The sequence below is a fragment of the Parasteatoda tepidariorum genome, chromosome 7 (assembly GCF_043381705.1).
Source record: "Parasteatoda tepidariorum isolate YZ-2023 chromosome 7, CAS_Ptep_4.0, whole genome shotgun sequence".
In the NCBI taxonomy this organism is placed as follows: domain Eukaryota; kingdom Metazoa; phylum Arthropoda; class Arachnida; order Araneae; family Theridiidae; genus Parasteatoda; species Parasteatoda tepidariorum.
The window spans coordinates 17,213,459-17,228,071 of NC_092210.1; the positions used below are offsets into that span (position 1 = coordinate 17,213,459).

The 14,613-nt window shown below is 28.8% G+C and overlaps 1 protein-coding gene across 1 annotated transcript in view; it reads left to right on the top strand.

The window, feature by feature from the left end:
- Nucleotides 1-14,613, top strand: part of LOC107449744 (uncharacterized) — a gene marked incomplete in the record, with an annotated part of 73,560 nt that overhangs the window by 56,784 nt on the left and 2,163 nt on the right. Inside the window, 2 exon segments of the mRNA XM_043039592.2 lie at nt 2,209-2,329; nt 12,051-12,227. Of these exon segments, the coding sequence (XP_042895526.1) occupies nt 2,209-2,329; nt 12,051-12,227 (298 nt within the window).

The following is a 14,613-nucleotide window of genomic DNA, read 5'->3' on the forward strand; positions in this document are numbered from 1 at the left end:
GCGTCCTTTAAGAGAATTGATACTTGACTGGCTTCGCTTGCTTGAAATAGAATGGAAAAAAAATTATTGCTAGAGTAAACAAATGCCATGTTTCAACAACAAATCAGGATCGAGACGCGTACTCTACGTCACTTACAGGTATCCCTTTCGATGTGTGTAAGTGACGTCATCATAGGTAAAAGATTGCATTTGTCGAATCAAAAGACAATCAGTATCGGCACACGCGCGTGACGTCGCTTACAGGTATCTAATTAAATCTGATTTAAATTACATGCATAATCCCGTTATTTCTTCGCGAGTTGCAAGTATCCAATCATCATCATCTGCTTTTTCTTAGTTGATCTTTTTGTGCTGCTTTTTCATTAATACTTATGTTAGACTGATTTTTTATGACTTTTACAATTCTTTATTTGTGATTATGGTGTTGCTGTTGATCTAATCGAAAAAGGTAGAAAAATAAAAAGCCTAGAACAACACCGATTTTCCCAGTGGGTAAAAAAATTACGTACTACGGACTTTCTAACAATCGATATCAAAACCTTTATCCTAATTAGCCTTAATCGATATCAGAAATTTTAAATTCTTTCAATAGTTAAAATGTTTTAATTTTTAACTCGACGAGAAAAAAGAACAACCATGTTTTTATGCTCTGAATTTTTCGAGATGTGTGGTGTCAAAAATATTAATTTAACATTTTTCCTTTTCAAGCATGTAAAAATAAACGAAAAAAAAAGATAAGTATGTAATTTTTTTCTCTGAACAAAAAGAGAAAAAAAAGCAATTGCGTTTCGTGAGACAATTACCTTTTCTAGGTCAGGGAGTTTTTAACATAATAGATCTATCTTCTTTGATAGCTTTTTCAAGTTTGCTATAATACCCATATAAAATATAGAGATATCAATTAGGGTCACGTTGACAAGTGGAACATGTGCTGACAAAACTCGAATCAGAAAGAGCTCTGAAATCCTCACGAAATGTCAAACATTGATCAATATTTCCATTTATGAATTATATGTTAGTTTTTTTCGCCAATCATAGAAATTAGCTTTCAAAAGGAATGTTTGTTGTTTTTGTGTACTCGTTTCGGAGTATATTTTCTCTACGTTTTCGAACTAAATCTACTGAATATTTAAACGAGAAAGCAAAAGCATATCAAAATCTAATGAATGGAAGAAGGCCGGCCATTAAAACCAGTTAGTTTGCCAGGAGAAACCGAACGAAAGTGAAAGGCAAACAATAGAAACACTTTGAAGCTTTGTGCTTTAATCAAACGAATTTTTTTGTTTTCAATCCCACCCGCCACAATAATGATTCTGCTGATATATGCGTACTTCATTTTTGACAAAATTTCTAATATTGGCAACATTCCTAAAATTATTAATACTTTTAACAAAGGTGGGGATAACAGAACACCCTGTAAATTCTTGAAACTATGTTTATGATTTTTTCTAACAAAGTATTAATAAAGAATAAGTTGTTATCTCGTACTGGCAGTGAACCTTATACTGAGAAAAAAATGTGGACAAAACTGCAAGAATATGGTAAATTTACCGTATTTCTGGCTCTATGAGAACACCAAAAAACTCGGCAATTTTTACCTAAGCTCTTTGGTGATGATTTTGGTAAAATTAAAATGTGGTTTTATAATATACAATATGGTATATTATAAAGTATGGTTTTACAATATACAATATGGTATATTATAATATAAAGTATGGTTTTATAATATGCGATAAAATTTTTATAAATGTAAAATTTGATAATTTTTTCATGATGCCTTAGAGCATGGCATTAAAATCATAATAATTTTTTTTTGCTTATTCTAAGGCGAATTTTTGTTTTAAAGAAACGTTGTCGCTTTGTTTTTTTAACAAAGTCTGTGGAAGGAAAAAAAATTTACTTACAAAAAATGCTTGTGTATAGATGAGTATTTTAAATGATGAGAGCAAAATATTCTCATTTCACTTTAAGATTTTTATTGTAGACTGTACTGGTTTCCATTGACTCTACTCTGTATCTTACAAAAATATTTATGTTTAAAAATTAAGTTTTAATGTTGAACGAATAATTTGCCGGAAAATTTTTAATTTAGAATGTTAATTGAAAGACAACACAAATCTTCTAATTAGTTCAGTGCTCCTCTCTGATGACTTAGAGCATGGCTCATAAATTATATATTATAGCTTATTTATTTACTTTCAATTTTAGCCGGCGATGGAAACGTGCTCATCAGAAATCAGAAGCTGCAAAGCACGCTGGATATAGGCTTCAGACAATGGCTGATCACGTGAGATGGGGACCCACAAGTCCCCTCGGAAGTACATACGTGGTAAGAAAACAAACTAAATTTTATTATTATTATTTTTTTTGTGAAGGTTTACCAATGTGAAATCTTAAGGAAAAAAACTGATTTTTTTTTCTTTTTCTTTTTTACAAAAATGTTTTTTTATAATTTAACAGCAAGCGCAAATGTGAAAATTTTCGTGAAATTATATCTAGTGAAATAATTAATCTAATTATTCATTAAGGAATTTTAAACCTATTCAAATCAGAAATACATCTTTGGAAACTTTTCTAGAGATCAGTAAAATTTCAAATCCTTCACAAATTATAAATTTGTTATTATATTCGATACGGTTTTTGTGCGATTAATTGATAAAAAGGAATCGTATTAAGGATAGTCATTAAATCATCCATCAATTGCTAATAATGTATGATTAAATACTAATTTGCAATCATATATCAAATCGCGATTATGAAATACCAAAATTTGTTTTTATTTATTTTACCATTAAAAACGTGCATTAATTATTTTACCATAAAATTGTATATTATTTTAGATTTCAGTTTTGCAGTTATTTAACATATTATTATAACAATAAAAATCATATTATAAAACAGTTGGAAATAAGATGTCAATATATTTGTTTAAATAATAAGCTATTTCGATTTTTTAAGAAAAAGTTTATTTTCATCTCTTACGTTCTATAATGTATGGAGATCGAGTGCTATAAATTTTACCGAATATTATAAATAAGTATTGATACCTTTTTATATCTATACATAGAGGCATTTAAGCAATTAACACCTTAATTTTGAGTGGTGTATTGAAGAAAAGTTATAATTAACAGAATAATCGAAATTATTTTTAAAGACAACCTTTCCCTATTAAAGAAATATTGTTTCCAATTCTACCAATAGATGGCGCTAGAATCACTTCCTTACCTCTTTCTATAATTGATAGGAAAATTATAAATATAAATACATTTTGCAGTGTCATTACTAACTGTCGTTTAAATCCACGATTTATGTTTTTAAATTAATGGCTTGCTTAAAGAGATGCAAAAACATTAAACGTTTTTTCAATAAATAAATAAATATCTTATCAAATATACGAGTTATTAAAAATTCTTATACAGTAATTAAAACAATTTAAATAATTAGAAAATATTAGTCGAGTAGAACTTAATTAATGTTACATTCATTTCAGTAAAAAATGTAATTGAAATTCGTTTTTTGGATGATTCTTTTTCATTTCTTTGTTTTTCGTTTATTGAAAAATGCTAAAAAAATAAGCTTCTTATGCTAAAAAACAATTTATAAAACACACATTCTTTTTGTTAAAATAAAAATAGATTTATTGTTTACCATTTATGGTTTTAAATACTTAAATTTAAGTTGTAGAAACAAAAAAGTTTAAAAAACATTTTAATAAATTTCAATAATTAAAATTTAAATAGAGTAAAACGTGCATTATTTTCCCCAAGGAAACGGAAAAGCACATGATTAAAATTAAATTTATCCTTATATTCTAAATTTATAATTAATCCTTCGAAATAAAAATAAATATTTTGATTAAATTTTTCAGAAAACAGTATTAAATCGGAATTTATAAAAAATATGCTTTTGCAGAACTAATTTATTAGTAATTTATAATAATTGCTTTATATTTTATTATCTGTCACTCTCATTTAGCTCTAATTTTTTTTCTTCAGAATGTTACTAATAACAGTAAACGAGACGCCATACTATGTTTTTTTTCTTCTAATTCTTGCACTTTTATGCTCTACGATACAATCGTAATGGTTTGAGAGATTCACTTTAAGTATGCTAATTAATTTGCGCAAACGTTATTTAATCTGGAAAATGTGTCTCACTAGTTTAATAAGGAAAGAGTAACATTCCTGAATTGTAACCTTAGTTTCAAATATCTAATTTTCAATGACAAAATAAACGGCATCGTCACAAAAGTTTCCGATTATTAAAATTTAAAAAAACTTTTTTTTTTTCATTTAATTTTTCAAGAAATATTTGATCGATTTTGTTTAACTTTTAGAATTTGTCATTTATGCTCCGATAATTTAAATTGAGATAAAAATCTGTGAACATTAAATCTCAAAATGACTTTATTAAATTAAATAAATTAATTAACTTAGATTTCAAAAATTTTAAGACATTATTTTTAACATAAATTATTATGAATTACTTTTTTTTAAATAAATTTTTCTTCGGATCAATGAATAGTTGATGGTTATAATTTTATAGTTGGTTGTGATTCGTTTAAATTATGTTGTACATATTATGAAAGACACAGAAAACGAAAATAACGTAAAGGGGAACATCTAAATAACATAAAAAATAACAACGGAATTTTCGACCGCTCTGCTAAATAAATGACTGGTCCCATATTTCTCATATTGCGCCTATCCACCATATGTTGAGGCTCATATATCGGAATTCATGGTAGAAAAAAGTGTGTTAATTCTAAGAAAGTTCTTTTTCGTTTATCTGAGCTTTTAAACTTAAAATATCGTTTGCATATAAAGTTAGAGCCTAGAGAGACCCTAAGACCATGCAATTTTCAAGAAAAAATGGCATTCCAAAACTCTTCAGTCCCGCAGTGGACTGATCGTTAAGACACGGTTCCCAGCAGATCACCGAAGTCAAGCATCACTGGCTGCGGTCAGTGTGCGGGTGGGTGACCACTTGGATCAGTCTGCGTAGGGACCGAGGGTGTGCGGTATTGGTCCTCGTTAAACTGTGCTACCGTAAAGTGCTCGACTTCGCGCGCAGGTCGTCGGGCTACCGAAGCGGGGGTGCCATCCCCTCCGCAGAGGATCAAAATTGTGATGGCATGTCTTCGGATCATCCTCCAGGATGTTGTCCAGACCGTCGCCAATAGCCCATTGTGCAGCTTTAGTGCGACGTAAATTAACAACAACAACAACAAGAAGTATTAAGAAGTATTTAAGAAGTATTAAGACAGCGTTCTATCAACAAGCAATAACAAGTTATAATGCTAAATGACAGATAAAAACAACATTCTTAATCAAAAGTGACAAGAAACTAATATGGAGATGACCGGTTTTGAGCAAAACGTGATTTTCAAAAGCGTTGAAAACGTGGATTTTTTCAACATGCTATGATTTCTTATATACAGTTAATGGAAAAGTTTATTTAGAGGTTAAAGACTAATAATTAAATAAATAAATAAATAAAATAAAAGGGAATTTCTAAAATTTGATAAGATGGCCAGTTTTGCATATGAACGATACAATTGAGTATCTGCGAATGACGTCACGCGTAGGTCAGCCAATCAGCTTAGACACACACACGTGACGTCGCCTGCAGGTTGAAAAAATATTGCTATGAACAACTGGAAAACGTAGTATTCCAGTTGTTAATTTAGTCCCAGTATATTAATTTATTATCCCAGTATATTAATTTAAGAAAATCGAATTTTTAATGTGTCTACAGTTTCATATTTAAATTCAATTTTGTTTAGTAACACATTTTCTGTAAGAACGTCAAAAATATTTTTGAATAGAATCTATGAAAATGTGCTAAAGAAGGAAATATTTAGAAAAGTTAGTTTACTTTTCAATCTCTTGTTAGTCTATCCAAAAAAGATAAAAATTGTTTACCTGAAAATTGATTCAGAAATTTGTAGTCTTCGTGTAAGCTATCACGTGACTTATCAAAACGTGCCATGATTTAAAATTTGTTATTGAATTGTATCATATTTCTTCTTGCTTCTTTCCGTCTTTCAAAAAAATGTTTTTATTTTTATAAAAATTCGAAACATACAAGAAAGGTAAATGCAAGTTGAACATTTTTGCTGCAACGTGATTCGAAATTGAGAGATTTGAGAAAGAAAATAAAAATGTACTTCTCTATTTAAAAAAAAAAATTCATTCATATATTTGTAAGGAATAAAGTTAAAAAGCAAACTTTTTTTTTAAAGTTTATTGAAAGATCACAGAAATTTCTTTTTTCTAGAAATTGTTGAAATTACTGAGATGTATTTTTCTTTTTTTGCTGAAAAGTTTTCTTCGCCCAACACACACATTTCGTTTCCTAACACGTACCGCCACAAATTCGAAAAGTAAATTGCGATTTTGTCAAATTCTTGAAATTAATTTTTTAAAGAACTTATGTTTAAAAAAATTAAAGCGAAAATGAATTATTAATATTTGCTTTCATTAGTTTATAAAATCATTAAGTAAATATAATAGATTTATCTTTACAGTTATTAATGTACAAATTATAAAGCTAAAAAAAAGTCGACATATTTCGAGCGACAAAAGAAAACGTTAAATTGTCTACGAAAAGATGGAAAATAAAATAAAAGAGAAAAACAAAACTGAACTGCGGCAGATGTAAAGCAAATCAGATCTTTACATCTCGGCTACCGCAGTTTCTTGAGTTTGGTTTTTAAATTTATTTTCCATTTTTTTGTTAAAATTTTGTGTTTTCTTTTTCAAATCTATTTTGTTTTCTTTATTCACGTTAGGTGAATCTTGAAAATGGGAGCCTATTTTTGACCGCTAAGCCTCTTAACTCTTTTTTTTTTCTTAACCATTATAATTTTGAAACAACTATAGTTTTTACATGAACAAGTATACATTTTCCGCTTCAGTTTCTTGGGATTATTTATTATGAATATCTCTTTCGTTATGAATTTGATTTCGGTGGTTCGAATCTGCCTATTCAAACTTACTGAATTATATCAGCTGATACTAAACAAACGATGAATAAACTGACTGACCGAGTTTCATTAATTGTAATCATTTGAAAATATTCTTGGCCATAGATGGCGCCACTGGGAAACAAGAACAATCGCACCCCCTGCCTAAACAGGCATACGTCAACAACATTTGAAAATATTGTGTCAGAATGATTTGGATCTACAGCAAATCTAATGAGTTTATTTGAATTAGTTATTCGAATCTATGAGCATTTAGAATTTTGATGTGAACCATGGCTATTTAACCTATTTTAATAGAGTTTGATGATTTGAATCTTTTTTATCTGAATCAAATGTTTTAAGATCAGTCGAATCAAATATTGCGATTTAATTTATTGGTTCGAAAATAATGATTTAAATAGGTTAATATGGATCATTCAAATCGAATAAATGATTCTGGAGTCACTTAAGTAATTTGATTCGTTTGAATGAAATTAGTTTGATTATTCTTTTTCATGGATGGAATCGACAATGAAACTGGCGCAAACTTTTTCTGGCCTATAAAATATGAAAAGTAGATAAATAATAATTACCACAATGAACAAAGCAAATAAAATTATGCATCTCTGTCGTTGAAATTGATGTAAGATTTATTTTTCTGTTTGAACATTTCTCTACATCGAAATTTTTAAGAAAAGACGTTGCAACGACTTTGAGAATGATTCCTACTTCTAGAGAGTGGAGTTAAGAATGATGAAAAATGCATGTTTCCTTTGCTTCATACAGAAAGATAGAAAAATTAATTTTTGCTTACAATAAATGAAATTATAATATTGTCAATATAATCATATATTTATATCATATATTTATTATAGATTCTAGTTTATTATATTTATTATAGATTCTTGTATGATTTGTGTGAGAAAATCAGTAAAATGTTTTTACAAATTAATCTGCCTTTCTCTTTTTGAGTTTAATTACTTCTAATGGGTTATGAAATACACCGAAGATTTATCTAAACTATTAGTGAATTTATTCACATTATATTATCATTTTTCTCGTTTTCTTGAGAAACAGGAAAACTACTCAATAGCTACAAAGGGGTAAGTAACAACAAAAATATATTATAACATGAGATATACAGGACAAAAGGCTACTACAGCTACAGCAACTACTACTTTCAAAAAGCGTAGATGTCTCTTTATTTAACAAGATCTTTTTACAGTTACGGTTACAATTTAATTAACAATAAACGCTGCCATCTATTGGTGGTTCAACAAGTATTTCCACACTGCCGGAGCCGAAAACATTTTTTTGCAAAATTAATGCGTGACTTTGACGATAGTAAAATAAATTATAGTTTGTCTAAAGTAAGAACTCCCCTAGCCACTCGTCTGGACCCGTAGCGATGACTATGGTAGCGAGGTATAACTGTTTCAAGTTGGGGTTTGGGGTCACTGTTTAGGACAGGTTTCGGCTCGGGCGAGAGAAAGGGAATGTTTTTCTTCGGCCTACTGTGTTAGCCCTAGAGTGAAGAGAAGCTACCCTCCGTGAAATGCACTATTCTTATTGCCATAGCAGCAGGACAGATCAGCCTTTGTGCCGGGGGAGTTCTTACCGTAGACAAACTATAGGACGCTTCGCAACTGGTACCACCGAGCAAAAATATCGAAAAATCTTTTTTTTTAAAAAAAAAGTTTAACATTATTAAACTAGTTGAAAATTGTTGAAACATTTTTGTAAGATATTGCTAAAATTGCCTCTCGCACCCTTTGTTCAAATTTCAGTATCCTCACACGGTTTTGGATGCACAAAAAGAGATTTTATTATGGTGGTTTAATTTATTTCAGGGATTTATCATTTTTTTCCTATAAACCGAAGCTGACCTTGTACAGCAGCTGTCGAGGGAAAGGGGAAACCATGTTTTTATTTATCCCTATCTTGTTAGCTAAGTTTCTAAGGTTATTGCGTTTTATCCCTAATAACTGAAAGGGAATTTGTGTGTCTTTTTTTTAAGTCTTTCTAAGAGAAAGTATTGAAGTTTCAAAGAAGCTATAAAAGTTTTAAGCTGATTAAATGCCGAAAGACCGAACATCACTTTAATCTTTTAATCACTAAGGTATTAGTTATCATTGGCAAATATTTTTAGTCAAGATTTCATTGTTTTGTCTCAGATTTCAAATTCTTTTCTGCTTTGAATTGAAGATGAAAATACATTCCAGACAATATAATGCAGGGAGATCATAAAATAACGTCTAGAGTTAGAATTAGTATTGCTTTATATCTATTGAATTAAATGTATTTAAGTAACCCGATATGTCGGATATTTCAGGAGACGCTAAGAGGGAGGAATCGTAATTTTTGTAAAAGCGAAAATAAAAAATTGAAACTTAATTTAAAATGTAAAAAAAGAAGTTAATTTTAATGCAAACTAACCTTGTTTTAAATTATATCGCTAATATCTTTCGGAATTTTTTTTTCTTCAATAATTCTATTTAATGTAAGATGAAAAAAGTTTTATTGTCCTCGGTAAAAGGAAAATGTCTTTATTATGATTTTTTTTTATAAATATTGATTAGTTTCTTTTCAATACAAAAATCGGTTTAATGTTCAACTAATTAAAAAGGACAATCAGTTTAACGTTCAATCTGTTTAACGTCCAATCGGTTTAACGTTCAATCGATATTTTGAACCTAAGCCATAAAACTATATACATTTGCTGCAATCATAAATAAGAGCATTATGCTTGGAGAAAATATTCTCAATATTATATTTCGTCGAACTCCAAAAGTGTAAACGTCTAAAGATAAACCCGCTTGACGTGTCTAATCACACCTGTACTGTAAAAAATTCCGGTAAGAAATCCTGGCACCCTGAGTATAGCACCTGCAAAATCCATTTTTACTGTAAAATTTTACGCAGTAATTTTTACAGTACTATTCATTTAATTACAGGGATTCAATAAATATAGCTGTAAAAATTCAGGGCTAAAGAGAATAGAAGGGCTAGTTCACTCCGCTCTTAGAGCTGAAGCTACGATTTCCCTCCTCATGACGTCACTGTGTCCACAGATCTCGGAGATCGCAAGCAAAGATATTGTGATAACTTTGCATCTTTCTCTTTGTAAAAATAAGTTAGACTTTTTCTGGTTATTAGCCTTCAAACTTTACGTAATTAACACATTATTTCCGTTCATAAACATAGTTCAAAAAAAACTTTCTTGGTTATTATATTAAAAAAATACCATTTTAAACTTATAAAAATGTTTTGCTAGTTGGTGAAAATGACACGATAAATACTTTATTTTAAAAAGTTCAGTTTTAACTTTAACTATTAAGAAAAATGAAGGCATATATCGACACTTTTTTTATCTACATATTCTTTTATAAAGATAAGTTAAGTTAAATTTAGAATCCCTGATTTTAAAATATGTCGTTAATAGCAATTTGTTCATACTTAATCATTAGGAAACATCAACCTTAAACGCTAATTACTGAAACAAAATAATAATTTAGGTTCATAATGACATCAGAAATTTTACAATTGTTTATAGACATTTAAATTTACGATGATATAATATATAGATATTTAAATTGAAGAGAATATAATTTTTAAAAAAAATCATAAATATTTAGAATAACTACATTAAAAAATATGTTATGAAATTAGGAGAATTTCAACTATATACTATATATTTTATTTATACTTTTTACTTACATTTTAATTTTCTTTGACTTTATCTATTTTTTAATTCTTTTCACCTGCCTTTCTTTATGAAGTAGCGAGGCGGTTTCTATTTAGATAATGAATTTTTATAAAAGTTCTTTACGACAGAATAAACGTATTGCGGTTTTATATTAACTGTGTCATTTCGGAATCCATTCTTTACATAGTTGTTCATTTACTTTAGGGAACACGCGAAAAATTATACTTTTTCCTTTTGTTTTTATATCAGAATTTTTGCAAGTTGCAATCGCGCAAACTGGCATTTCGATAATAGTTTTAAATTCTTGTAAATTCACTGCAAAAACTGAGGAAAGTCATTATAGAAAATAACAAATGTCTTAGAATATCTCGCAAAAAGAAATGCTCCAATATTAGTTAGAGCTAGTAAGGCCGAACGCTCCGTTCTTGAAGTAAAAGTGCGAGCTTTGCGCCGAAGTGACGTCACTAGAGAAAATCGGAGGATTGGCGCGGCGAGAGCTACTTCAAAGGAGTGAACCAGCCCTTCTATTCTCTTTAGCCGTGGTAAAAATTACGGTATATGCTTTTTGTTCCCTAAAATTTTAGGGTAAAAAGTATGGCCACTCAGGTGCTAGTAGTTTTTACTTTAATTTTATACGGAAATTTAACAGTTAAAAACTGAAGATCGTGGATGCTGACCGTCTTCAAAAACACCGCAATAGCCGTACACAGCTATAATGTACAAGAGTTGTAATGCTTTTGTGATGAAACACTTATTAGATGTGTACCAGCTCAGTCGTCGACCCTGAAGCTTATTTTCATTACATACATTTTTCGTTCGACACTAACGAAAATAACGCATTTGATGAAATTAACTTTAGAGTTCGTATAGTTTTTCCTTTTTTTTCCCAAAAATCTTTCACTGCCGGTGAAGTTTTTTTTTGTTAATGTTTTGACACTATCTGTATCCGAACAAACTGGAAACTTTTTGAATATGAGACAATAGCCCCATTCAACTGCAATTTTTTACCCAACTTCGAAGGTGGGGAAATTCCTAATAAAAATTCGGGGTAAAGTTGCCTCTGTAGAAAATCCATATCAAAATTAAGTAATTCTCATTTGCGTTTTATAAAATAGGTATTCACGAAAACTTAACATGGTTAGCCCATCGACGATGAGACTCTAACCCATTATTTATTAATCACTGCTTATGTTGTATGGCAAGTTAGTATTGTGGTTAGTGCGAGTAGTAATCAGGGGTAGCTTGTATAAGAAGTTATCACTTTATCTTTGAGTCGTATCCCCTCTTTCCAATGAGAGTATTGTTTTAACAATAATATAATTTTAAAATGTTGAAATTTAAAAATATGCACTCCTTTTAACGATTTTTTTTCCACAGCCGTCCGAATCGACTATGCAACTATCATCGCCACAGCTGTCAGCATCTGCTAGTCAGTTATATGCCATATCCACAATTCAGCCTCCGAACCGGTTTCAGAGGAGCCAAATGTACCACGAAGACGATTCGAACCCTTATGGGAAGATTATTAGAACGTTACAAAGACATAATAGTTTGGTAAGAATCAATCATTCCATACCTACAATTAGTTGATATTGCATGCTTGATGCATCCTTTTTTATTAAAAAATACTTTTAGTACTATTAGTATTGTATAATTAAAACTATTCTCAACTATCTAACTATTAAACATTCATATATATGTAATTCATTTAGTGATTTTTTGGGAGTGTTTTTATGAGCATTCGTAATTGTCGGTTCCCAAAGAACAACGTTTTCTTGCATTTTTTTCAGAAACATATTTTATTCTAAATAATAAATATTTGTAGGATTATATCTTTAAATAAATTTTCGAATGCTAATAACAAATTAAGAAAGATTTTAATACCTTTTCCAGCAAGTATCTTTTTTTTAATTATGCTTTTAGGATAATATCATTAAGAATATTCTCAAGTATCGAACAAAAACGATAATTGTTTTATATCTCTTTCAGAATCATATTAAATTTCATATAATATCTTTCAGAATTATGTTTTTTTTAAAAATAATCTTAAATATTAATACAAAAACAACAACATTAATCAATTCCTTTTCCAGGAATAAATGTTTTTAATGGGAAGTTTTTATAGGATTATATCTTTTTAATATCTTTTAAGTTGCAAAGACTAATATTAGAACTTTTTTTAAATATTTTTCCGGCATCATATATATTTTTTTAAATAATAAAAACTGTAGTATTAGATTTTTAGGAATATTCTCAAGAATTGAGCCAAAATGAAGATTTTTAGAATCGTATATGTATTTCTTCTAATGATTGCTTTTTTAAAGATTGTCTTTACGGAAATTCTCAATTGTCTGTTCCGAAAAAACAGCGCTGTTTTAAATCTTTTTCAATATCATATTGTTTTTAAATAGAAAATATTTATATGATTATATCCTTAAGAAAAATCACATTTGCTGAGACCGAAATAAAATCTTTTTCTTGATATCTTTGTATCATAATATATCATTTTTAAATAATATCTTTGGGATTATTTCTTAACTTATCGAACTAAATAAATAATTTTTCATACCTCTTCCAGAATCCCAAAAATTTGTATTTGCAAATTAGTGTTTTGCTTAGAAACGTCTTTAAAAAATTATTCAATTGCCAATATCCAACGAACAACCTCTTAGATCTTTATATATATTTTTAAACAAGAATTTTTTAAAAAATTATATCTTTGAAAAAATTCTTGAATGTTAAGACCAAATAGAGATCTTTCTCTCAATACCTTTTCAAACATATATCTTTTTTTTTTTTTTTTTTTGAATAATGCTTTTAGGATAATGTATTTCTTTAAGAATATTCTCAATTATCGAACTAAAACAGTAATTTTTTTATGCATATTTTCTCAGAATAGTGCCATTTTAGGATTATGTCTTTAGAAATTCTTAAATTTCACTACAAAAACTGCAAATTTTTCAAATGAAAGATACTTATAGGATTATATCTTTAAGATAATTCACAATTGCAAAGGCAAAATCATTTAATCCAGCCTCATACAGCTTTTTCTTTACACAGTCAAAACTACCCGAATATGGTAAAATGTGCCGTGTTTCTAGCTCTATGGGAACACCAAAAAGCTTGATAATTTTTAAAGAAGCGTTTCGGTAATAATTTTGGATAAAATTAACAATAAAATATGGTTTTATAATATGTTATAAAATTTAGTAAATGTGGTAAAATAAGGTAATTTTATCATGCTACCTTAGAGCTTGGCATGAGAACCATTTATTCGATTGAATTAACTTATCAGTTTCGTATTAATTACTAACTATGTGGTAATAAGAACCAGAGTTTCTGGTAAACCGTAACCGTATGAACGGAAAAATTACCAACTGAATGGCTCAAATGCCGTATATTTTTGGTTTTATTAACCGAGTTAGTTTTTTTTTATTTTTAAACCAAAAATGTCCTTACCGCATAGTTAGGTAATTTTACCAGAATTTTTTTCTCCTCATGCCTATAGTATTATATCTTAAAGAATAATCTCAAGTATTCAACCAAATTTACAATTTTTTATAACATAACCTTTTTAGAATCGTAAATGTATTTTAGTGCTTTTTTTAAAATTATCTTTAAGGAAATTGTCATATTTTATTTGTTGTAATTTTTTGTAAAACTTTTTTGAGTGCTTCTCACAATATTGTATTGATATATTTTGCTTTGGCTATATTCGAAAGCACTCCTTTTTCGAGGATATAATCGTGTGAGCTGATGAAAGGATTATATCCTTTATTTTCCGAATTTGTATTCATTTTTTTCCTTTTTTTCGGATTTTCCCCCCTCAGTTTCTTGTTTTCTCAGTGTATTTTTATTATTATTTTTCTTTCCCCCCCTTTTTTCATTGTTCTGTTATTTTTTCCATGTTTTCTCTACATTTTGAACTTACCATATATAT